General features: G+C 38.1%; 1 protein-coding gene across 1 annotated transcript in view; it reads left to right on the top strand.

The window, feature by feature from the left end:
- sema4gb (sema domain, immunoglobulin domain (Ig), transmembrane domain (TM) and short cytoplasmic domain, (semaphorin) 4Gb) overlaps positions 1-25177 on the top strand; it is a 44496-nt gene that overhangs the window by 8287 nt on the left and 11032 nt on the right. The window contains exons 3-8 of the mRNA XM_051667037.1: positions 18176-18327; positions 18438-18500; positions 19770-19868; positions 20003-20093; positions 20563-20676; positions 21102-21256. Coding sequence (XP_051522997.1) covers positions 18176-18327; positions 18438-18500; positions 19770-19868; positions 20003-20093; positions 20563-20676; positions 21102-21256 — 674 coding nt within the window. The remainder of the gene's footprint in view (positions 1-18175; positions 18328-18437; positions 18501-19769; positions 19869-20002; positions 20094-20562; positions 20677-21101; positions 21257-25177) is intronic.

Raw genomic sequence — 25177 nt, 5'->3', positions numbered from 1 at the left:
AATTGGTATATACAGTGGGATCGAGGTGCCTTTCCTGGCCTTAACAGGAGCAACAAAATCTAAGGCAGAAGAACATGATTTATTAAAAACTTCAACCAGCTCCTCAGTATCCAGACCAGTGAATAAAGAGTGTGAGAAATGGGCCTGGTAATAGTCTGTAAATTGACTAGCAGTAGAGGAATGAATGCCCTGAGAGTAATATGAGGTCTGTGAGATTGTGGGTGGAGGACCTGAACCGACAGAATCAAATACAACAGAATAGTGGTCAGAAATACCAACATCAGAAATCTTTAGATTGGTTACAGAAAAACCATAAGACAAAACCAAATCAAGTGTATGACCCAAGTTATGAGTTGGACCAGAGACAGATTGTAAAAAATGAAAGGATTCTAAAAGGCATAAAAAATTCTTCACCAGAGGTTTGGATTGTCAACAAAGGTGTATGTTAAAATCACAGAGAATCAGCAGTCTATCATTATGAGATACTACGTCAGAAGAAAATAAGAAAATTGACGGATGAATTCCTTGTTATATTTTGGAGTTCTGTACACCAAAGCACATAGCACAGGACCCATGATGTTGATCTTTAATAATTGTACCTCAAAACTCGAGAACAGGTCAGTTTGGCAAAATTTTACATCTAAAAATGTTTTTAAATTGTGGCAATGCCACCGCCATGTCCAGATGTCCTTGGAGAACTGAAGAATGCACAGTCCAGGAGAGAAAGTTCTCAGAGAGCAATGAAGTCACCAGGGCTGAGCCAAGTCTCCGTCACAAATAAAAAGTCTGAAGAATGCGACATAAAAATGTCATTTAGAACAAAGGATTTATTCGATAGCGACCTAGGGTCTCTAATGACCATATACACCTTTGGTACTTAAGCCATAAGCCATATTAACATTTTTATTTTATTTTTTGGTTGCAATTTTAAAACATTTTTGTGTTACACTATTTATAAGAGAGAGAATGAAGAATACTAAATAGCTGTGGGCACAACTCCAAAAATTTAATGGGATATAATGAGGTCCCGGGTCACTAAAGACCCGAGGTATGTGTTTAAGGGTTAAGGTAACAATAGCAGGTTAACACTTTTGTCTTGTTTTATGCTTTTATAGTAGGTGAACAGTAGTAGCTGTTATTGATGAATTATTTCTTCAGTTAAATTATGCCTTCAGAAAGCCCAAGCTTTCTCTACAGTCTAATGTTCTCTTGGAGTGGATTTTCACTCAGGCTGCACTGATGAAGATAAATGTCTATAGGGAGAATATGTCTTTTGTATTCAGAAGGGAATCTGCTTAATTTCAGGCAAGTGCCTTCAATGCTTGTGTAAATGTTAAATTATTTGGTAATGTAGCATAATATCGTTTACATTCTAAATTTGCAAACTGCAAAGTCAACACAGTGACATTGCAAAAATGATTTATGTTTTGATACATATCACTTCGCCCATGTACAGTTTAAAAAAAGTGTTTGACCTTGGATTTTACCAAAACCCTGAATAAACGTGTGTAATTTCTGCACCACTAGTGTCACCAAGTGAAATTTTAAAATAATGTTTGTTTTCAAACAGGTTTTCAGAATGCTCCAATGCCGAACAAACAATGCCACCCCAAACTCACAGCATCGGTTAAGGCCACGTCCACACTAATACATTTTCGTTTGAAAACAAATCTTTTTCTCTAAGTTTTGGCCTTCCGTCCACACTGAGACAGCGTGTTTGACAGCAAAAACAGAGCTTTTCGAAAACGCTCTCCCTGGTCAGGATGCTCAAAGCAACAGAGCAATGTTTTACCACAGTGTTTACCCTTTTTGGGAAATCAGCATAGAAATAGCTCAGTTATAGCTCTCTATTCACATTAAACTATAGGAGAATGTACTTTAACAGTAAAATGACACACTTCAGCTTTGAGATGTTGATGCTGCATAGATAGCACATATGATGCATTTGTGCAGTAGATCTCTTTCATGTAATTTCTTCTCCATCCTTTTATTTTTCTCCATGCCCTGGTTAAGTCCTTGACCTATATTTGGACTCTCCTGGGAAAAGAGAGAGAGATAGAGCATATAGAAGGAAAGAGAGAAAAAGAGAGAGCATACAGATGTGCATGCAGGAGCATTAATGCTCTGTTAAATCTCTTTAAACATCACATTTTGCCTCACAATCTGGCTATTTGGATAAAATGTTATACCCAAAAGATCTCTAGTTATTTTAATGGAGGGTGTAACAAAAGGTGCTAATTTGTCATGATTTTCTTTGTGAGTGAGTAAATGGAGTGCTCTTGTACCTTCAGGTCAAAAGGTTCATGGTTGTCTGATATTTGTGTGCTTAGCAGCAGACTTGAAGTAATGCTGTAATTAAATATGTATACATGTGTAATTCGTCTGGGGCAGCAAAAGGGGAAAAGTGCGTCTGGGATCTTTTGAGAGAAGCTTTTTCTCTCTGATGTTGTTATGTGTCTTTCTAGTTAATGTCTAATTGTGATGCAAGATGGAATGCCAAAAATGGCATAATTTTATTGCTGTTGTTGGGTTACAAATCTCTAATGTGCTTTCACATAATCTTATTTATGTGATGAATAAGCTTGAGGTAACAGTTCTCTGCTCATGTAGTGAGATAGCTTTGTACTACATATCAGAAAATCATAGAAATTTCTGTACTGAATATATATTTCCTGGTTCCCTGCCAAAAAAAATAATCTTAAACCAGCCTAAAGTGGTTTGCTGCTCAGCTTGTTCTTTTTTTTCAGGCAAGGTTATCCTCAATAAAATATTTAATTGGTTAGAAATTGTCCTCTTTGGGTGCTCTATAACATTTTAATCTCTATAACATTTTTTAAAAATCCTTTAAAATTTTTAAAACCACCTATCACAAACAAGTTGAAAAGGTCATGAAAGGTTATTGGTCAAAATACTGAACATCAGATAGACAACCTCACAGATTGAGAGGTTTGTAATGTGCATTGTGTACAAAGTCAGAATGCTTCTGAGGCCAGGTAAACAAAAGCTGCAGAAAATAGCTAGATCTATATTTGCTGTTTGGACAGCTAGGTTACATTTGTTGAAAACACTGAGAAGGCACTTAAAATGCACATCTAACATTTCTAAATTCTGTGTTGTTTGTTTTAGACACTCTTTTAGAGTGCTAGCTCTCCTCTTGGACTTGTAAAGGGTAGGGTTCTTAATCCTTAACCAAAGAAACCAATCTTCTAATGGTTGGGGGTTTATCGACGTGGGGGTGGTTGTTGTCTTGGTGACAGGATTTGAGCATGGCATCTACTTCCTTCTTTTAGGACTAAAACAACATCAATAATAAATCCATATTTAAGGGTTGCTTAAATTGCATTCTGTTACATATTATATCTTACAAACTGTGAAAATGATCTAGTGTGTTCGAGATTGATTCTTTTGATATCATTGTTTTGGTAGGAAGCTACTTGTTTTTAGATTTTCCCACACATGCTTACTCGACCTTGAGGCCATTTTAAAAACTGGTTGGCACAAATGGCACATTTCCCTGCTGAGATACAATATTCAAAACAATATTTATTCTTTTCCATTTTTTGAATTGTACAATATTGAACTACAGTATGGATGGTGGTTCACATAGGGGATTCTGAGTAACTGGAGCACTGATCATTGACCATCAATGATCATTATGCTCTTTGGGCAAGACAAAGGTGTCTCTGACACCCAGACACTTTTAGGGCAGAAAAAGAATCAGGAGTACAAATATAGCTGCAAGCAGCAATTACGAGTACAAGCACACCAATGGCAAACATTTAGATTGAATATAGAATATAGAAATCCAGTGATGATATTAAGCAGAGTGGTGGAAAAAGACATTGGTTTTATTACATTATATTACATTATAAATGCTTATATCTTTTTACCAATAGGTGGCGCTGTCACCAAATTGATATGGTATTGTAAGGGCTTGGTCACAATGCCATATATAAAGATTAATGTCAATACACCAAAGCGTTCAAGAGATCCTTATTGGCATCTTGCCATTAAATTCGTTGAGGCGTTACACGAGAAAGGTTTGGTCTATCAAAAAGCTTTTTATAACTTTTTATAACTTTTTATGTACACTGGCGGCCAAAAGTTTGGAATAATGTACAGATTTTGCTGTTTCGGAAGGAAATTGGTACTTAAATTCACCAGTGGCATTTAACTGATCACAAAGTATTGTCAGGACATTACTGATGTAAAAATCAGCACCATCACTATTTGAAAAAAGTCATTTTTGATCAAATCTAGACAGTCCCCATTTCCAGTAGTCATCACTCCAGCACCTTATCCTTGAGTAATCATGCTAAATTGCTAATTTGGTACTAGAAAATTACTTGCCATTATATCAAACACCGCTGAAAGCTAAATCCAAATGGTTCATTGGTTCGTTAAATGAAGCTTAACATTGTCTTTGTGTTTGTTTTTGAGTTGCCACAGTATGCAATAAGCTGGAATGTCTTAAGGTCAATATTAGGTCAAAAATGTCAAAAAAGAAACAGCTTTCTCTAGAAACTCATCTGTCAATCATTGTTTTGAGGAATGAAGGTTATACAATGCTTGAAATTGCCAAAAAACTGAAGATTTCATACAAAGGTGTACACTACAGTCTTCAAAGACAAAGGACAACTGGCTCTAACAAGGACAGAAAGAGATGTGTAAGGCCAGATGTACAACTAAACGAGGATAAGTACATCAGAGTCTCTAGTTTGAGAAATTGACGCCTCACATGTTCTCAGCTGACAGTTTCATTGAATTCTACCTGCTCAACACCAGTTTCATGTACAACAGTAAAGAGAAGACTCAGGGGTGCAGGCCTTATGGGAAGAATTGCAAAGAAAAAGCCACTTTTGAAACAGAAAAACAAAAAAAAAGGTTAGAGTGGTCAAAGAAACACAGACATTGGACAACAGATAATTGGAAAAGAGTGTTATGGATCTTAAACTCATTGAGATTTTGTGGGATCAGCTAGACTGTAAGGTGTGTGAGAAGTGCCCGACTAGACAGCCACATCTATGGCAAGTGCTACAGGAAGCGTGGGGTGAAATGTCACCTGAGTATCTGGACAAACTGACAGCTAGAATGCCAAGGATCTGCAAAGCTGTCATTGCTGCAAGTGGAGGATTTTTTGATGAGAACTCTTTGAAGCAGTTTAAGAAGTTCTGAACATTTAAAAAAAATTGTAATAGTAATTTTTCATGTTATTAATGTCCTGACTATACATTGTAATCAGTTGAATGCCACTTTAGTGAAAAAGTACCAATTTCTTTCCATAAGAGCAAAATCTGTACATTATTCCAAACTTTTTGCCGTCAGTGTATGTCTCTAGATGATACACGCAAAAAGTTGTGCAAATCGGACTTACAGTCTAGGAGTTCAAAAAAGTAGGTTATCAATGAAATTCAAAATTGCGGACAGGAAGTATGGCCAGACATTTTTAGGATCAAATTTAGTATCAACGTACTCAGCATGAGCCAAGGAAGCTAACAACAAAAGTCTCATGACAATAGGCCAAATTAATAAAAAGTTATAAGCATTTCTTTGTATGTTTAGAACACTAGGTGGCGCTGTCCCCAAACTTTTTGAGTACCTCCAATACATGCCCCCAATGACACATAACAAATTTTGTAATGATACACCAATGCCTTTGTAATATACAGCAATTTAAGACAAAATTAAAAATGAGTGATGTCCAATATGGCCGACATATGAAAGTGGGTATTAATCGAATTGGTATGCCCCAACGAATCTAAAGAGAACAGTTTCATGTTTTAGGCCAAACTATTTAAAAGCTATAAGCAAAAAAAAAATGTTTCATATTTTCTGACCACTAGGTGGCACTGTGCCAAAACTGTGCAGGTACCCTCAGGTCAAGCTTGTGATGACTTTCACCAAGTTTCATGTCAATACAATAAAGCGTTGCGAAGGTACAGGCTCACATCCATTTTGGTGTGCTTGCCATCTAATTCGTTGATGCATTTTACAAAAACGTTTGGTCTAACATCATGAATTCCTAACTATTTATTTTTTTTTTAACTTTTTGTCACGAATGTATCTAAGTGATATGTGCAAAATTTTGTGCAAATCGGACATACAGCCTAGGAGGAGTTAGAAAAAGTTAAAAATGGCTGAAAATCTTGTCAGGTGGAAATTGAAACCATGGTATGTGTTCAACTCGGCATGAGCAAATGAATCAGAAGAAAAAGTATTTTTATTCTCGGCCTTACGGTTCAAAGTTTATGAGCATAAACATAAGTGCAAATTTGAACTGTTGGTGGTGCTAGAGGGTATGAGTTAGATATCCTAAATTTGGTTCAGTTATACAGGTGCATCTCAATAAATTAGAATGTCGTGGAAAAGTTCATTTATTTCAGTAATTCAACTCAAATTGTGAAACTCGTGTATTAAATAAATTCAGTGCACACAGACTGAAGTAGTTTAAGTCTTTGGTTCTTTTAATTGTGATGATTTTGGCTCACATTTAACAAAAACCCACCAATTCACTATCTCAAAAAATTAGAATATGGTGACATGCCAATCAGCTAATCAACTCAAAACACCTGCAAAGGTTTCCTGAGCCTTCAAAATGGTCTCTCAGTTTGGTTCACTAGGCTACACAATCATGGGGAAGACTGCTGATCTGACAGTTGTCCAGAAGACAATCACTGACACCCTTCACAAGGAGGGTAAGCCACAAACATTCATTGCCAAAGAAGCTGGCTGTTCACAGAGTGCTGTATCCAAGCATGTTAACAGAAAGTTGAGTGGAAGGAAAAAGTGTGGAAGAAAAAGATGCACAACCAACCGAGAGAACCGCAGCCTAATGATGATTGTCAAGCAAAATCGATTCAAGAATTTGGGTGAACTTCACAAGGAATGGACTGAGGCTGGGGTCAAGGCATCAAGAGCCACCACACACAGACGTGTCAAGGAATTTTGCTACAGTTGTCGTATTCCTCTTGTTAAGCCACTCCTGAACCACAGACAACGTCAGAGGCGTCTTACCTGGGCTAAGGAGAAGAAGAACTGGACTGTTACCAGTGGTCCAAAGTCCTCTTTTCAGATGAGAGCAAGTTTTGTATTTCATTTGGAAACCAAGGTCCTAGAGTCTGGAGGAAGGGTGGAGAAGCTCATAGCCCAAGTTGCTTGAAGTCCAGTGTTCAGTTTCCACAGTCTGTGATGATTTGGGGTGCAATGTCATCTGCTGGTGTTGGTCCAGTGTGTTTTTTGAAAACCAAAGTCACTGCACCCGTTTACCAAGAAATTTTGGAGCACTTCATGCTTCCTTCTGCTGACCAGCTTTTTAAAGATGCTGATTTCATTTTCCAGCAGGATTTGGCACCTGCCCACACTGCCAAAAGCACCAAAAGTTGGTTAAATGACCATGGTGTTGGTGTGCTTGACTGGCCAGCAAACTCACCAGACCTGAACCCCATAGAGAATCTATGGGGTATTGTCAAGAGGAAAATGAGAAACAAGAGACCAAAAAATGCAGATGAGCTGAAGGCCACTGTCAAAGAAACCTGGGCTTCCATACCACCTCAGCAGTGCCACAAACTGATCACCTCCATGCCGCGCCGAATTGAGGCAGTAATTAAAGCAAAAGGAGCCCCTACCAAGTATTGAGTACATATACAGAAGGCCAACAATTCACTAAAAATGTTTTTTTTATTGGTCTTATTATGTATTCTAATTTTTTGAGATAGTGTATTGGTGGGTTTTTGTTAAATGTGAGCCAAAATCATCACAATTAAAAGAACCAAAGACTTAAACTACTTCAGTCTGTGTGCATTGAATTTATTTAATACACAAGTTTCACAATTTGAGTTGAATTACTGAAATAAATGAACTTTTCCACGACATTCTAATTTATTGAGATGCACCTGTAGTTCAGAGTGTCCTCTATCACTGTCCCAAATTTCATAACTTGTCTATGTACGGTTCTATTGGCTTCCATTGACTTCAATAGTGGAAGAAGAAGAAGAAGGATAAGAAGACTAACAATTATACCTTCGGTGCTTGGCCCCAAAATACAGTATAATTTCAGCACCTTTGGTGTTTGAACCCCCTAATGATGCATTCCAGAGCTTTGCAGATATACATATTTGAAATCCAAAGACTAGATATAGGTATTGCACTAACTGAAAAGCCACATGAGTCTTTTTTCATAATAGTACAGTATATTTTTTAGGACTCTAAAAAATTAACATTTTGACATTATTGTTTTTATGTGAATAAATAAAGGAACATTTCTAGTTATAAAATTATTTGTACTTTAGACCTGTTTTATTGTACAAAATCTTGCCCACAAATGAGATCCAGATTTGGTTTTCAACCATTGTAAATGGTTAAAATGTAACAATTTATGGACTGAGCCACATTGGCAGCCCCAAATCTGTGGGATTTAACCATATAGGGCTTTTCAATGAAGATAGTAAAAGGAAAGTTTTTGTAAAAGGATATTAAGATATCTTTAATATGCTTCTGGAGTAATAGGTGCTCCAACTTTGGAAAAACAACACAAAAAAGTGTTTTTTTCCCATTTTTCGACTCATACCGTTTGCATATATGCAACAAGAGGTACTGAAGTCAACTTATTTAAGTAATATATCTACCCATTTCTGTGTTAAAATAAAATAATGACGGCAACACTTTTCTAAGGTTATTTCTTTGGCCTGTAGTTTTGCTCCAAAATCATAGCTGAAAATTCCCATTTTGATCCCCTTCTACAAAATAATGGATAATTCAGTAAATATTGATCCATGGCATTTCATATTTTGTCTTTCATCATCATCTATGTTTATCTTTCTCCAATAAAAATTTGGTTGATTTGAAATGGAACAATATATTACAATAGAATGTATAATAATGTAAAGTGTATAATAGTGCCTCTAATAGTGTTGGTTGATGATATACATTTGATGCATTATTAATGTAGTATAATGTGGAGAGATTGGTAGTGAATGGAATAAAAATATGTATTATAATCCTGCCGAGTTTGACTGTGGTTGTGTAATGTTGATCACGTCTACAGCTCACTGTTCTCTCCCAGTGTCAGTATTTATTTAGTAAGCTTGTGCCCCCTAGCAAACACGACTCTGATTGGACACATGACCACCCAGTCTGCATGCCCGATTTTGTTTGGACCAGGGTTGGAGTGAGTCAACAGTAAAGTCACACGCACACACTCCTAAACACATTTTCATAGTCACATATTTATACTCTCATATCAGAAGAATGGACTCTTATTGCAAGTGAATACAGATACATACACATCCTTAACACACAATTTGCATAATACTTCGTTTGCACGAAGGTCACGGTTGGTTGTGTGGTTGAAACTTCCAGCCTTAATTCTAGAGAAAGTAAACAAATCGTACACACACTCTGTCACACAACAGGAGGCCTTGGGCGCTGTGTTGACTCTGCTCATGGATTTGTTAGTCCAATGTGAGTCTGTTTTTATTTATGGGTACTGTAAGGCAGTTGGTACACTTAGTCCTGTAAGAAATGACTGCTCTTCACATAAACAGCCCAAATGTCTGCTTGGTTGACGTTCCGCCTTCCCTTAAGTCCTATGATTATTTATGCAAATAAATGAGAAATGCTGTTTGCAATCAATTTTATCTTCATAATCTGACATAATGATATATCTGAGGTAAACATGATTCAGTATTCAATGGAAAATGATGTACAGTGGGATTCTATCCATATGTAATTGATTGGATCGTAAACAGTGGGCGTTACCTACCAGAATAGAACCAGGTGGTTGGAGGGAAAGGGGTTGAAAAATAAGAGGCCTCGATGACATCGACCAAAAAGGAGTCATTTTGGAGGCAAACAAGTTATTACATTTTTATTAAAGGTTGCAAAAACAAACATTCTTCAATCTAAAAAGTGCACAAATGGATTGTGCACAATAAGACCAGGAACATACAATAAGGAAGTAATCTTTTATTGCATGTTGACTTGAACAACAATCGGTGGGATGGCTGTGTGTGTGTTGCTGTGTGTATACATGATCCAAGGACACATTATGTGTGCCTTGGGCTCAAAGGCTTTTGTGTGACCTCTCAGTTTAACGTCATCATTGCACTCATTGTGTTGTGTGTGTGTGTTATATCACAGTCACTATCTTTTATTTCCGATCTACCCAATGAGACACAACGATTAACTACAAACACAGGATGTCGTCACTTAGCCTGAGGTCTTGAATTGTGTTTGCATAACGTAATATTTTCTTTCCTGTTATGAGTAATATTTAGATTAACCTCTGGCCCTCCCAGGCACACAGCAACCCTTAGGTCTGTGCCGACCTTTTCTTCGATTGACAGTTGAGATCCTCATGGTATTGACGATGATTCGATCTCCCGACTCCCAGTGGTAGTCAGCGTCAGTACTCGCTGTGCTACCCAGGCCCCCTGCATTTCACCCTCTTGTGACAATAATGATTAATGTTTAATTTGCTTGTTATGGATTATATTTGTTACGAGGGAGACGATATAAGCGATCGCAATGTCAGAGCATTCACCTGTCCCGGTGTGCAGCTTATCAGTGTAGCACAACAATCATCAAGGGACGTGGCAGAACTCTCCACAGGTTGTAATGTAAGTAGGAAAAGCTGTAATATCTGCTTGTTTTAGGGTGACAACCCATCCTTTCCCTTGGAGGGTTAGTCGCCTAAAATGTATGCCTTCAATTTACCGCATAATGTATTGCGATCGCAGATCAAAAAATAATAAACGTGAATAAAAAAATTAAAAACACATTTAAAGATATTATCCTTGGTTACATCATTTTTTGCTCTTATTTACATTTTTTGCACACTTACACTGTGTTTTTCTTTGCTCACGTTTCCAAGTTCTTTACTTGTGCTTCCAAATTTTCCAGGTAGAGTTTCATGCAAAACAGGACAGGGTTTTGCGTCCCCATTGGTCCACTAGTTCTACATTAACAGTTCTAATCTAGCCAATCAATCAAAGTGGGGAGTTGACATCACTCCAGTGCAACTCTGGCTTACTGCTCAAACATGAACAGGTGAAGATCGTTAAGAGATGGTGGAGAAAATCTCACTACGGTTCAAGGTTTGGCTCATCTCTCATTTAATCTAAGAATAGCGTTACATCAAATGCTCTAAATTGAAAATAGCTCATTTTAAAGTAAAAGTCCTGATTACAGCACTTTGCTGAAAAGACTAGTTAAAACCAGCCTAAACCGGTCGCCCAGGCTGATCAGTTGGCTGGTGTTAGATGGGTTTTGAACACTTTTTAGCTGGTCAGGCTGGAAGACCAGCTACAAAAAAGTGTTCAAATCTCTTCTAAAGCCAGCCTAACCATGCTGGGCAACCAGCTAAAACCAGCCAACCATCTTAGGCTGGTTTTAGCTGGTCTTTTTAGCAGGGTAGCTTTCTAGCTAAAAAAGCAGTAGGGAAAAGTCTTTTTTTGCGTCTCTCTCGATGTGTTACCGTTCTTTGCATCTCCCTCACTATGTGTCACCATACTTTGCATCTCCCTCATGATCCGTCACCTTTCTCAGCGTCTCCCTCTCGATCCGTCTCCGTTCTCTGCATCTCCCTCTCGATGCGTCACCTTTCTTTGCGCCTCCCTCTCGATCCGTCACCGTTCTTTGCATCTTTCTCTCGATGCGTCACCTTTCTTTGCGTCTCCCTCTCGATCTGTCTCCGTACTTTGCGTCTCCCTCTCGATGCTTCACTGGTCTTTGCATCTCCCTCTCGATGCGTCACAGTTAGTTGCATCTCTCTCTCGATGCGTCACCTTTCTTTGTGTCTCTCTCTCGATGCGTCACTTTTCTTTGCGTCTCACTCTCGATCTGTCACCGTTCTTTGCACCTCCCTCTCAATCTGTCAGCATTCTTTGCATCTCTCTCTCGATGCGTCACCTTTCTATGCGTCTTCCTATCGATCCGTCACCATTCTTTGCGTCTCCCTCTCGATTTATCAGCGTTCTTTGCATCTCCCTCTCAATGCATCACCTTTCTTTGCGTCTCCCTCTCGATCTGTCACTGTTCTTTCTGTCTCCCTCTCGATCCGTCACCGTTCTTTGCATCTCCCTCTCGATGCGTCACCTTTCTTTGTGTCTCCCTCTTGATTCATCGCCGTTCTTAGCATCACCCTCTCGATCCGTCACTGTTCTCTGCATCTCCCTCTCGATGCATCACAGTTAGTTGCATCTCTCTCTCAATGCGTCACCTTTCTTTGTGTCTCCCTCTCTATGCGTCACTGTTCTTCGCGTCTTCCTCTTGATCCGTCAGCATTCTTTGCATCTCCCTCTCGATCCGTCACAGTTATTTGTGTCTTCCTCTGGATCCATCACTGTTCTTTGCATCTCCCTATCGATGCATTACCATTCTTTGCGTCTCCCTCTTAATCTGTCACCGTTCTTGCGTCTCCCTCTCGATTTGTCAACGTTCTTAGCGTCACCCTCTCGATCCATCACCATTCTTTGCATCTCGCTCTCGAGGCGTCACAGTTAGTTGCATCTCTCTCTCGATGCGTCAGCTTTCTTTGCGTCTCCCTCTCGATCCATCAGTTATTTGCAACTCCCTCTCAATTTGTCACCGTTCTTTGCATCTCCCTCTCGATCTGTCACAGTTATTTGCATCTCCCTCTTGATGCGTCACCGTTCTTTGCGTCTCCCTCTTGATCCGTCACCGTTCTTTGCGTCTCCCTCTCGATCCGTCAGTTATTTGCATCTCCCTCTCGATCTGTCACAGTTCTTTGAGTCTCCCTCTTGATCCGTCACAGTTATTTGCATCTCCCTCTCGATGCGTCACCGTTCTTTGCGTCTCCCTCTTGATCATCACAGTTATTTGTGTCTCCCTCTTGATCCGTCACCGTTCTTTGCATCTCCCTCTCGATCCGTCATAGTCATTTACGTTTCCCTCTCGATGCGTCACCGTTCTTTGCATCTCCCTCTTGATCCATCACAGTTATTTGTGTCTCCCTCTTGATCCGTCACCGTTCTTTGCATCTCCCTCTCGATCCGTCACAGTTCTTTGTGTCTCCCTCTTGATCCGTCAAAGTTATTTGCATCTCCCTCTCGATGCGTCACCGTTCTTTGCGTCTCCCTCTTGATCCATCACAGTTATTTGTGTCTCCCTCTTGATCCGTCACCGTTCTTTGCATCTCCCTCTCGATCCGTCATAGTAATTTGCGTTTCCCTCTCGATGCACCACTGTTCTTTGTGTCTCCCTCTTGATCCATCACCGTTCTTTGCATCTCCCTCTCAATCCGTCATAATAATTTCTGTCTCCCTCTCGATGCGTCACTGTTCTTTGCGTCTCCCTCTTGATCCGTCACAGTTATTTGCGTCTCCCTCTCGATCCGTCATATTAATTTGCGTCTCCCTCTCAATGCGTCAGTTATTTGCACCTCCCTCTCGATTTGTCACCGTTCTTTGCGTCTCCCTCTTGATCCATCACAGTTATTTGTGTCTCCCTCTTGATCCGTCATAGTAATTTACGTTTCCCTCTCGATGCGTCACTGTTCTTTGTGTCTCCCTCTTGATCCGTCACAGTTATTTGCATCTCCCTCTCGATGCGTCACCGTTCTTTGGGTCTCCCTCTTGATCCATCACAGTTATTTGTGTCTCCCTCTTGATCCATCACCGTTCTTTGCATCTCCCTCTCGATCCGTCATAGTAATTTGCGTTTCCCTCTCGATGCGTCACTGTTCTTTGTGTCTCCCTCTTGATCCGTCACGGTTCTTTGCGTCTCCCTCTCGATCCGTCATATTAATTTGCGTCTCCCTCTCAATGCGTCACCGTTCTTTGCATCTCCCTCTTGATCCGGACACACAGCTTTTTTGCTGGAATGGGTGAGGCTTAAGTGGAAAAAATTAGGCTTTACACTCTGCGCCATTAATATTTTACTTGTCAGCAGCCTCAGTTTGAATCTTTAGGTTCAAATGCAAGTTGTTTTATTGTTATTCAGTCCCACCAGGATTTTGCGGCCCAAAATGACAATTTGCTGTGACCTTTCTCAAATTTTGCGATGAAATTTGCAGCATTTTTATTTTATTTTATTTTTGCAGTGAAAACTCACAAATCATCATTATATACCTCTTGAATTGTGTTAATTACATTGTAAATGCAATTACATGTAAATATTTTAGTGCACAATAACTGAATATGCAATTAGCACGAAAAACAATACATTTAAAATAGACGTGCAATAAATCTGTAAACTAAAAACACAAATGAGGATTCATTAGGCCTGTTGCAATTATAACATTTTCTGATATTGAAATCCGATATACAAATTTTAATTCCTCAAGTGTTTCAAAAAAATATGTTGCAAATATGGTAATGACAATTTTTGTCATATTTTAAAATAAATGTTGCATATACTGTATATGTGACCTTTTTTATATCAGTAAAAACATTTTTGAACATTTATTTTCAGCATAAGTGTACATCATACTGTATATTGCTATTTTCAGATTCTTAGCTTACCGTATTAAGCACTTCAAAATCAAAAAAGTTGAGACAAGGATTTTGATAGTGAACGCAATACGTGGAGACGACCCCGCCCTGCTATGACAAGACCCAGATAGCACACATACTGTACATTCTGTGTACATTTGCCATTTAAACTTACCATATCACTATAATACTCTTTGCTTTGCTAGTCTCCCTCATTCTCTGTGTGCGTGATAGAGAGAGGGAGAGGGAGAGGGAGAATGCGCACTCTCAGGCAAGTGACCGCAAGAAAAATTTACTTTTTAATGAAAACATGTACCGTATGTTAAACAAGTAACTCTGAATGAACACTTCAATGTTGTAAATAAATATCTCTGAAAATGTCTGCTTTTATCTTACCTCAGTTTCATTTAACTTTTTTACATCCAGCTGATCTGTTCGTCACTGAAGTTCGTTAGAGGTATAGTATACTGTTTGATATAGATATACATAACCTGCTCGGGTTTTCAAGAAAACAATTACTGACTTTAAAGAAATAAATAACAATTACATGTGTAGGTTGTCTGCGTTGTAGGGATGTACAGGCAGATTTTACAAATAAAAATCAGATTAAATGGCCGCTTTTATTCGCTGAAATTAGCTGATTTTCTGTTAAATCAATAGGCACATTGGAACGTTTGGGTAAAGCAATATGGCGGCGCAGTGGCTTCACTGTTATGACGTCATCAGCAATCCAGTTCTATATTATATATCAGTGGTTTAGACACTAGGGATATACTGCCACTCACACTAGCTCACACACTAGACCAGTGCTGCTTGTTTTGTTCAGTTGACAGCTATTAGTGTACAGTCAACCTAGTTATTTGACATGACGTGGCATTTAGTCTCTATAGGCTAAATCTGTTTCAAACTCTTCTAAGTCATTGTCATATCCACCTCCCAAAAAGTACCAGAAAGTACCATTATATTACTGTGGTATCTTGGGCATGGTACCATTCTTTGAAGTGCCATGTAAATGCACTCCAATGGAATATGATATCAAGTATGGTATGTATCGCAGTACCATGGTATTACTGACCGATGCCATCACTGTTGGTGTACTGCTACAGTACTTTTTGTAATGATTGTTGCATCCAGATTTTTCTAGTTGTCATTCCATGTTTTACTGTTACATTAAGTAACCACTGTAATTCCAACTTCTGTATATTATATGTAGCCTGTGTAGATTTTTACATTTTCTAAGAAAATATGAATGGTGCTTCCCTATGCAAAAATCACTGCTAAGCTGTTGTTAGGGTGTTCCAGTAGTTGCTAGGGCATTACTGTATGGTTGCTAAGTATGCTGGTTGGTTGATGGATCATTGCTAGGTGGCTGCCAGGGTTTTGATAGGTGGTTAGTAAGCAGTGTTGGGTGTAATCCAGATACAAAATAATTAGTTACTGTAATCTAACTAATCACAGCTACAGCCTAGCTAAAAAGGATGTTTATCGATAAAATATTATACAAGTATACAAGATATATGATATTAGGGTAAATGAGCTTGCTAGCTTTATCTACCTCCCTGACGAAAAAGGCGTGTGGAAAAAAAATCCTATTAGTAGGATTAGTCTTATACTAGTAAAACCATCATCATAAAATCATGAAGATACACCAAACATACACTATTTTTAATAAACTTTTAGTAACCTTACCGTAGCAAACAATTACAGTTACAGTTTCCTAGAAACAAATTAGTTACAGTACCTTGGCGTTGGCAAATTGACAATCGTGACTCACAATGTACAGAAGCCATTCCACCAGCACAACTGAGCACGGTTAAGCACAGTTATGCACTGTTAGCTAATTGTGCCAAGAAATCCAGGCCGAGAATGGTTTGTAATCGTGGCGTGCCACGAGTGCAAATGTTACTGGAACAGTTTGGCCCAATAGTGGAAAAGCAGCTTAATCGTAATCGTGATGCTTGCCTTGAAGTCTCAATACCAGAGTGATGCCAAATCCTTAAGAGGTTGGATGCTGGATTTGGTGTGTATGGTTGCTGATGCAGTATTTAGACAGAGTATCCACCTTTTCCACAGGCAGTAAAATTACCCATTATGCTTAGCGTGTTCTTCCAATGCGGATGCTACAGACTTCTGCTTCACAGCTTATTCCCATTACCAAGCACTGAAATATCACTAACAACAGTCAAAAACGAGTGAACAGTCTGTGTTTACTTAACGTAAATCCCTTTCTCACTAAAGGCTGCGTGTGGACATTCGGTTTCGACGGCAGTCCCTGAATAGATAAGTACACAATCACACACATTTACATGGTAAAGTTGCTGGGCTCTAGCACTCTCTGCATGCGCCCTGTATGTGTGTGTGTGAAAGAGAGAGAGAGACAGACATACAGCGTGCAGAGAGAGAGAGAGAATTCACGTATATGATGCGCTAGATTTAATTAAGTTTTTTGTTGAGTAGTTCAATATGAAAACATTTAGGGAATCTAGAAATCCAGACTGGTAACTTTTTAAGGTTTGAAAAAAGAGGAAACTTCCATGAAAAGAGGACGTATGGTCATAATAGGTTCCATTTAAAAAAAAATCTGATTTGAGGCACATAACTTTGCATTATTTCTGCATTAACAAGTGCCGAATTCTCACGCGCTCTGCCGAGACCAACTTGGTCTCTCCCTCATTCACATACACATCACATTTTGCCTGGTAGGAGAAGGGCGTTTGAGGGGTACCATGGTTGATATGTGGCCTAATACTGCCAAGTCTCATCAGTACAGACCACCCATCTCTCAGTATGGGGGAGGACATCTCAGCATGTATGTAGTGTGTTGTTGATGGGTAATACAAAACTGCAACTATTTGAATCTGTTTTAGTCTGCATTTACTGCTTGTCCTTCATTTAAGGAAGCAGAACACCCACATAATTCAATGCTGTATGAATATTTCAGAGAGGATGGTAAAGTCATTCTATCACTGCTAGTATTAATAGAAAGTATTCAAACATGGAAAGCTTGTTTTTATAAAAAACAGTATTACTATAAGACCACTATGGCTCTGTATACTTTTGGTATTAAAGCTGTAGTGAGTAATTTTTTGAATGCAAAATGTTTTCTTTTTTTTTTTATCAAAGCTTAATATGCAGAGACAAATATAAGCAAGCCATTTGTTGGTTGATTTCCCCAAAATGTATAAACACTGTGGCTCTGTGGTGCATTCAAAACGTTGTTTCTTTAAGCATCCCGACCAGCCAGACTAAGCAACATTGGCTCTACCAATGGTGTGAGTTTTGGGTGGGACTGTCTGTTTACCCAACCATTAGCAGATAGAGGGAGTATTCAGAAAACCTGTTTGAAAACAATAATTATTTTTACAATTGCATTTCGTGATTATAGTAGCGCAGAAAGTACACACTTCATCTTTAATTATTCACTCACATGCTTCTTTTCTTATTTCAGTCTTCAAACTCTGGCCATTAATTGTATTTTCATGGTCATGTTTTTTTTTATTTTAAATTTTTATGTACATATACACACTGAATCAAACAATTAGTCATTTAATTTGCACAGGTTATGATTCATCTCTTTATTCATTCAACTCAGTTAAAAGATTTTCTATATCAGACAAAAGAATGGAACTCCACTTATGTTGTTGACAAGATTAACCCATATTTGTCCCTGTTTTTCTAACTGGGTCTCTCTCTCTCTCTCTCTCTCTCTCTCTGTTTGTTTGCAGGCCTATTGGGCTGTAATCGTTTCCAGGGGGCAGCAGTGAACTCCAGCACACTGTTGTTGGAAGATGGTCCAGGGTTACTGTATGTAGGGGCCAGGGAAGCCATTTATGCACTGGACACATCTAATATCTCTGCCACCAGTAACACTCTCTCTGTGAGTTTTACCTTTATACTTGCCTAAAATACATTTAAATAAGTAACATTCCTCTGTTGCAGCTTGGCTGATAATATTTGTTCTACCATATGTTTATATCTGTATAACAGCTGGAATGGGCAGCATCTGCTGAACAGAAGAGACAGTGCCTGAGCAAAGGGAAGAACAATCAGGTATTGCCATTCTTGCTGTATCCTCACCTAAAGCTTTGGAAACATTAAAAGAACAGTTCACCCAAATGTTGAAAATTCTCTCATCATTTACTCACCCCCATGCCTTCCCAGATGTGTATGACTTATTTTCTTCTGCAGAATATAAACAAAGATTTTTAGAAGAATATTTCAGCTCTGTAGGTCATCATAATGCAAAAAATGTAAGTTCCAAAAATCACATAAAGGCAGCATGAAAGTAATCCATACGAATGGTTAAATCTATGTCTTCAGAAGTGATGTAATAGGTGTGGGTTAGAAACAGATCAATATTTAAGAATTTTTTACTATAAATTCTCCTCCCTGCCCAGTAGGTGGCGATATGCACAAAGAATCACCAAAAACAATGAATGTGAAAGAGATTTATAGTAAAAAAGAACTTAAATATTGATCTGTTTCTCACCCACACCTATCATATCGCTTCTGAAGATATGGATTTAACCATTTGAGTCATATGGATTACGTTTATGCTACCTTTATGTGACTTTGCAGCTTCAAAATTTTGATACCACTTCATTTGCATTGTATAGATCTACAGAGCTGAACTGTTCTTCCACAAATCTTTGTGTTTGTGTTCTGCAGAAGAAAGAAAGTCATACACATCTGGGATGGCAAGAGTGAGTAAATGATGAGAGAACTGTTATTTTTGGGTGAACTATTCCTTTAATAAATGCCAGCAGTAAATGAATATCTACTAAAACCTCTGGGATATTAGAGCAGGTTATTTAGTGTGGTGAGCAACATAGCATTTAAAGTCAACATGAAACAAAATGGAAGCTATTTAGTTTATTGACCCTATTGACTTCATACATGTTCTTGGACTTATTGTGCATGAATCATCTGTGCATTTTGATCCAAATAAATAAGGTTTGTCTTTTATCTAAATGAATTTTTTTAAACACAAATCCCTTATACTATTCTCGACCCCTCCCGGCAACCACCTGGCTCAATTCTTGTATGTAACGACCAATTTTCATGATCTAATAAATTCCTAGTGGAGAAAATCAAGTCCCACCCTACATTTCAATATCCTGTTTCGATCTGAAAAAATTTTCCATCACATTTTGGATGTTAAATGAGTTGCGATCAGTGTTTCAGTGGTTGAAAATGACATGAAGTCAGGATAGTGCTTTGCTTTCTTGGTCTGTATACACACATGCATTTTAATTTGTAATAAAATTACAGTATAGTCTCTAAGTTCTGTTTCAAAATCATTTCTATTTTTTTCCACAGACGGAATGTTACAATCATGTGCGGTTCCTGGACAGATATAACGACACTCACCTGTACACCTGTGGGACTCATGCCTTCAGACCACGCTGTGCTTACATAGTGAGGCATTAACTTCTCTCATTCTCTCTCCATCATATTGCAAAAGAATTGTGATCATGAGGGTTTATTCATGGTTGTGATTATGGCTTATTATCATAAAAGCATGGTGCTTAATATCTCTTTGTCTTTGTCAGGATGTGGCACGCTTCACCTTTGTGCATTATGAGGAGGGAAAAGAGAAATGTCCCTATGATCCTACAAAGGGCTTTACTGGATTTATAATTGGTAACTAACACAAGGGTTAACAGATTGATATGCAATCTCTTTTGTCAACTGACCAGCTAGGCATCCTGAAGTTTATGTAAAATAAATTGTAATTGTAGGTGTGTATTTGTTTTTGTGTGTATTTTTTTATACTTTCTCTTATCGTGGTTAAATATGCAGAGACAATTATAAGAAAGCCATTGGTTGGTTGATTTACCCAAGTGTAAATACTGTAGCACTGTGGTGCTATTAAAACATTGCTCAGTTTGTTTGAGCATCCTGACTAGCCTGACATAGCAACATTAGCTCAACCAATGCTGTGAGTTTGGGGTGAGATTATATGTCTGGCCAACAAACGGCAAATGGGGGAGTGCAATCATTATTTCATTTGGTGATGCTAATGGCACAGAAAAGGCACACTTCGGCTTTAAATTAATACATAGTTATTTTACAACTTGCATTGCTTACAACTTACAATTTGTCTTTACAGATAATGAGATGTACTCTGCTTCCCAGTATGAGTTTCATAGTACCCCTGATATTCGACGCAACTTTCCCTTCCCCAACTTGAAGACGGACGATTCTCCAGCAAGATGGCTGCTGGGTTAGTACAACTATCTTTTTCAAAATAACAGGCAAAACTCGATTTTTACATTTTCTGAAGAAAATGTGAATGATGCTTGCCCTGATGTGTTGTATTTGGTTGCCAGAGCATTAATTAAGGAATTGCTAAGGTGTTTTGAGTTGTTTTTAGAGCGTTGCAATGCGGCTTCCAGGGTGTTCTAGATGGTTGCTAGGTGGCCAAAAGAGCCCATCCCTAAATCTCTATGATATTATGATATGATATTATTTCTCCTCAATAAAAATAAATAAATATGATTAGAAGGAACAGAACATCCCAAAAGCCACAATTTTTTAATCAATAAACACTTTACTTTTAACATTTTCACAGACACAATAATATCTGTAAGGCTCATAATTGGCCCATTGTGGTGTGGGCAGCACTAATGCTGATGTTCTGTCCCGTAGAGGCAGATTTTGTCGGCTCAGCGTTTCTCAGAGAGAGTATCAACAGCTCTATAGGGGATGATGACAAGCTCTACTTCTTCTTCACGGAGAGGAACATAGAACCGACTGCTTATTCCAGCCAGACCAAAGTGGCCAGGGTGGCCCGTGTGTGTAAGGTAGGAACCTGGTGACAGGAGTTTATGATGTGGAAGCTTTAACAAATATCTCACATGAGCTTCCATTATATCACTTATTATATCATTAACAAGCTGAATCTCAGGATTCCCCCAATATCATAAGAAAAAAAATTATATATTTTTTAATATATTTTGCATAAAGAAATTAAAGCCCATTTTAGGATCATTATGATGCTCTGTGATTATATTAATGACAATTAAACACATTTCCCCCTCAAATTCTCATATATATATATATATATATATATATATATATATATATATATATATATATAAACACACTGATCAGCCACAACATTAAAACCACCTGCCTAATATTGTGTAGGTCCCCCTGGTGCCGCCAAAACAGTGCCAACCCGCACTGAGATTATATTCTTCTCACCACAATTGTACAGAGCGGTTATCTGAGTTACCGTAGACTTTGTCAGTTCGAACCAGTCTGGCCATTCTCTGTTGACCTCTCTCATCAACAAGGTGTTTCTGTCCACAGAACTGCTGCTCACTGGATGTTTTTTGTTTTTGGCACCATTCAGAGTAAATTCTACAGACTGTTGTGCGTGAAAATCCCAGGAGATCAGCAGTTACAGAAATACTCAAATCAGCCCGTCTGGCACCAACAATCATGCCACGGTCCAAATCACTGAGATCACATTTTTTCCCCATTCTGACGGTTGATGTGAACATTAACTGAAGCTCCTGACCCTTATATGCATGATTTTAAGCACTGCACTGCTGCCACATGATTGGCTGGTTAGATAATCACATGGATGATTGTTGGTGCCAGATGGGCTGGTTTGAGTATTTCTGTAACTGCTGATCTCCTGGGATTTTTGTTTAATTTTATTTTTTAAATGAGCATAAAAAAATCTATTACTGTATCTCTCTTTTCCTTTACTTTTATGCAGTAACACTTCTATTATAGCTTTTGTACAGTAGTAGTTGACTTTTGAATCTTAGTATTGTGGTACTGTTAATATTTGTTGGCTCCTGTATGATAAATTGCTTGTGATTGTTTTGGATAAAATTGTCTGCTAAAAGATTAAAAGTAAATGCATAAATTAAAGACAATGCAACAAATAATACCATGATGTATTAATATATGTCAATTTAAATAATGTATATTTTTCTTTGGATTACGCTAATAAGAATAGTGAGGGGGTGCTAGATTGTCAAGAAAATAATTTTGGCCTTTACCTTAGTCTTAGTATAATATAACTAGAACACTGGACTGATGTGTCGTTCTTTCTTTGCCTTCTGAGAGTGGCGTAGCTGTTTTATGACGCTCTCCCCAGCTCACTGGAATTAGAGACAGGTGTTAGACATAATTTAGCTCAGGTGTAAGCGCCCTTACCGCTTTCTCTCTCTCTCCGGACGGGCGCTCGACCACGCCCCCGCTGCCACAAGTACATTTCTGCAAAATCTGGGCAAAGGGTGACTACTTTGAAGATGTTAAAATATAACACGGTGTTGATTTAGTCACAACATAATTCCCATATTTCCATTTCTATTATTCCATAGTTGTGATGACTTTACTATTATTCTAAAATGTGAAGAAAAAAATAAATAAAGAATGAGTAAGTGACCCTAAACTTTTGAACGGTAGTGTATATTTTTTCCTTTTGATTTTATGGTGAAATGTGTCCCGGACATGTTCTTGACTGGTTTTGTGTGATTTACCCAATAGCAATCTATCAAAACTGACTAAAAATAATACAAGTCAAATTAGCTAAAATTATTCAGAGCTCTGTGAACTTGTCACTGCCCTCATTGCACCATGTTCCTGGAGATTCTGTGGTTTGGCACTGTTGCCAAAACAGAAAAAGCAGACAAAACCCAAACTCTCTGTCTCTCTCTTTCTCCCACACATACTCTCCCACCTGCATTATTTAATTAAGCGTCTTCATTGTGCCCGGATAAATCACCTAACATTTTTTCCTCACTGTTATATCTTCATTACTGCATGCTTGCATTCACTCTCCAGCTGAGGTTTCTCAGCTCTGGGAAGCGGGTCATGTCCCCTACTGGTTGACTTACTGAGTTACGAGAGAGTAGTCCAAAGTAGGCCACACTACACACACATCCATACGCCCAAGCACACACATGTACTTTGCATTCACATAAAGCTCTTGTGCACATACAGTACACAAGCCTAATAGAAGCATAAAAAAATACCATGATTTTATTGCTGTTTAGGTGGTGCTTATATGGTTGCACCATTACCATTTTTAGTAATGAGATATTTTACTACAGAATGCACAGTTGTGCAAATGAGTATACATAGTATAAGTATAATCTGATACTTGGATCGTACTGTATAACAGCATGGTTGATATTTTTGTCATGGAGAAACTGTACTTCTCTTTCCTTTCCTTCTTTCATGCTCAGTGATGGTCTTTATTCATCTTGAATGAATGTGAACTGACACCACAATTGGCCTGAAGGTCCTTATGTTCCTTGTAGAGCCTGATGGAATCTGTTGCTGAGCAGAACACTGTTAGCACATTTAGGGCAGATCTCAGTACCTACAACTGTGTCATTTCAAGCTGAATGTTTAATTCAGAGGAGTTTAACATACCAACACTCGGTGCTTTTGAATATGAACTATTCTCAAGAGTATATATGAATTATGCAAAACTTCTTTGGGTGGGTTGAGGCAGACTGCTGTGTTGAAATCTCTGGCTGGTTGAACTAAGGGGCTGTTTAGACCGGAGGCATACTTGCGCTAAAAAGGCTAGACGTTGCCAGAGTTGGGTGTAATCTGATTACAAAGTAATTAGTTACTGTAATATAATTGTAATAGTAATATACAGTAATATTGTTACTGTAATAAAAAAGTTGTTACGCATTACAATTTAAATTCTTGTAATCAGATTACATTTACTGACTTTAAATCAAGTTACAAATTACATTAATTGTAATTATCAGTACATTATTTGGTTTACACATATTTAAAAAATAATTATTTATACAGAACACATTTAAAATATAAATGATGTTCATATGTACGTCTGTTAGTTAGTGTTTATGTGACAGCTGAAGGGACAGCAATAATGAACTCGTTGAGCAGAAAACAAAACTTTTCTGTGAAAATTGTTTAAGAAAATAACTTTGGAGTAAAGTTATTTGTAATGTGATTACTTTTTTCATGAAGTAATCAGTAATCTGATTACAATTTTAAAGTAATTAGTAATTTGTAGTGGATTACTGTGTTTGAGTAACTTACCCAGCATGTAGTGCAACACATATAACAAAGCGCAGGTGTCTCGAGACACGCTTTTAAAAGTTGACGTTCTTTTTTACCTGACCATCTAAAAAATGTGGCGCTCCTGCGCGAGACGCTGAAAAAACTGAAAAACATCAAAGATTCTTGTTTTGCACGTTTACATAGGAAAACAGCTCAAATGGCCTCAAAAATCAGTGTAAATAGCTCCTAAGACAGAAAAATACATTCAGGCTTCAGAGAGGCGATTTATTTAAATAATAGTCAACATTAATATTAAATGAGCAAAATGTTGATGGGATTTCGAGCTGAAAGGGGATGTGTCCTTTCTGTGCTTGGGGATTTGGTGGAGGTCAGAGAGCAAAGAGAGGGTGGAAAGTACTGACTGAAATCACCAGTTTTAATCTGATTGGCTGTCTTTATGCAACTTCCGTTAGTAAGCCACACAGGTTTTTTGTTTTGTTTATCAGTTTGTTTAAAAATAGATTTTTACAAACGTTTAAGGGCTAGTTCACCCAACCATTCTGTCATCATTTTCTTACCCTTCTGTTGTTCTGAACCCGAATGGCTTCCTTTCTTCTGTGGAACTCAAAAGGAGATGTGATAAGGCCAAATTATACTTCGGTGTTCAGCGTTGCTGATCAGAAAGTGCACAGTATGTATGAAATGTCGTCATCAGC

This window comes from Myxocyprinus asiaticus, chromosome 32 (genome assembly GCF_019703515.2).
Source record: "Myxocyprinus asiaticus isolate MX2 ecotype Aquarium Trade chromosome 32, UBuf_Myxa_2, whole genome shotgun sequence".
In the NCBI taxonomy this organism is placed as follows: domain Eukaryota; kingdom Metazoa; phylum Chordata; class Actinopteri; order Cypriniformes; family Catostomidae; genus Myxocyprinus; species Myxocyprinus asiaticus.
This window is presented reverse-complemented; position numbering and strand designations above follow the sequence as displayed.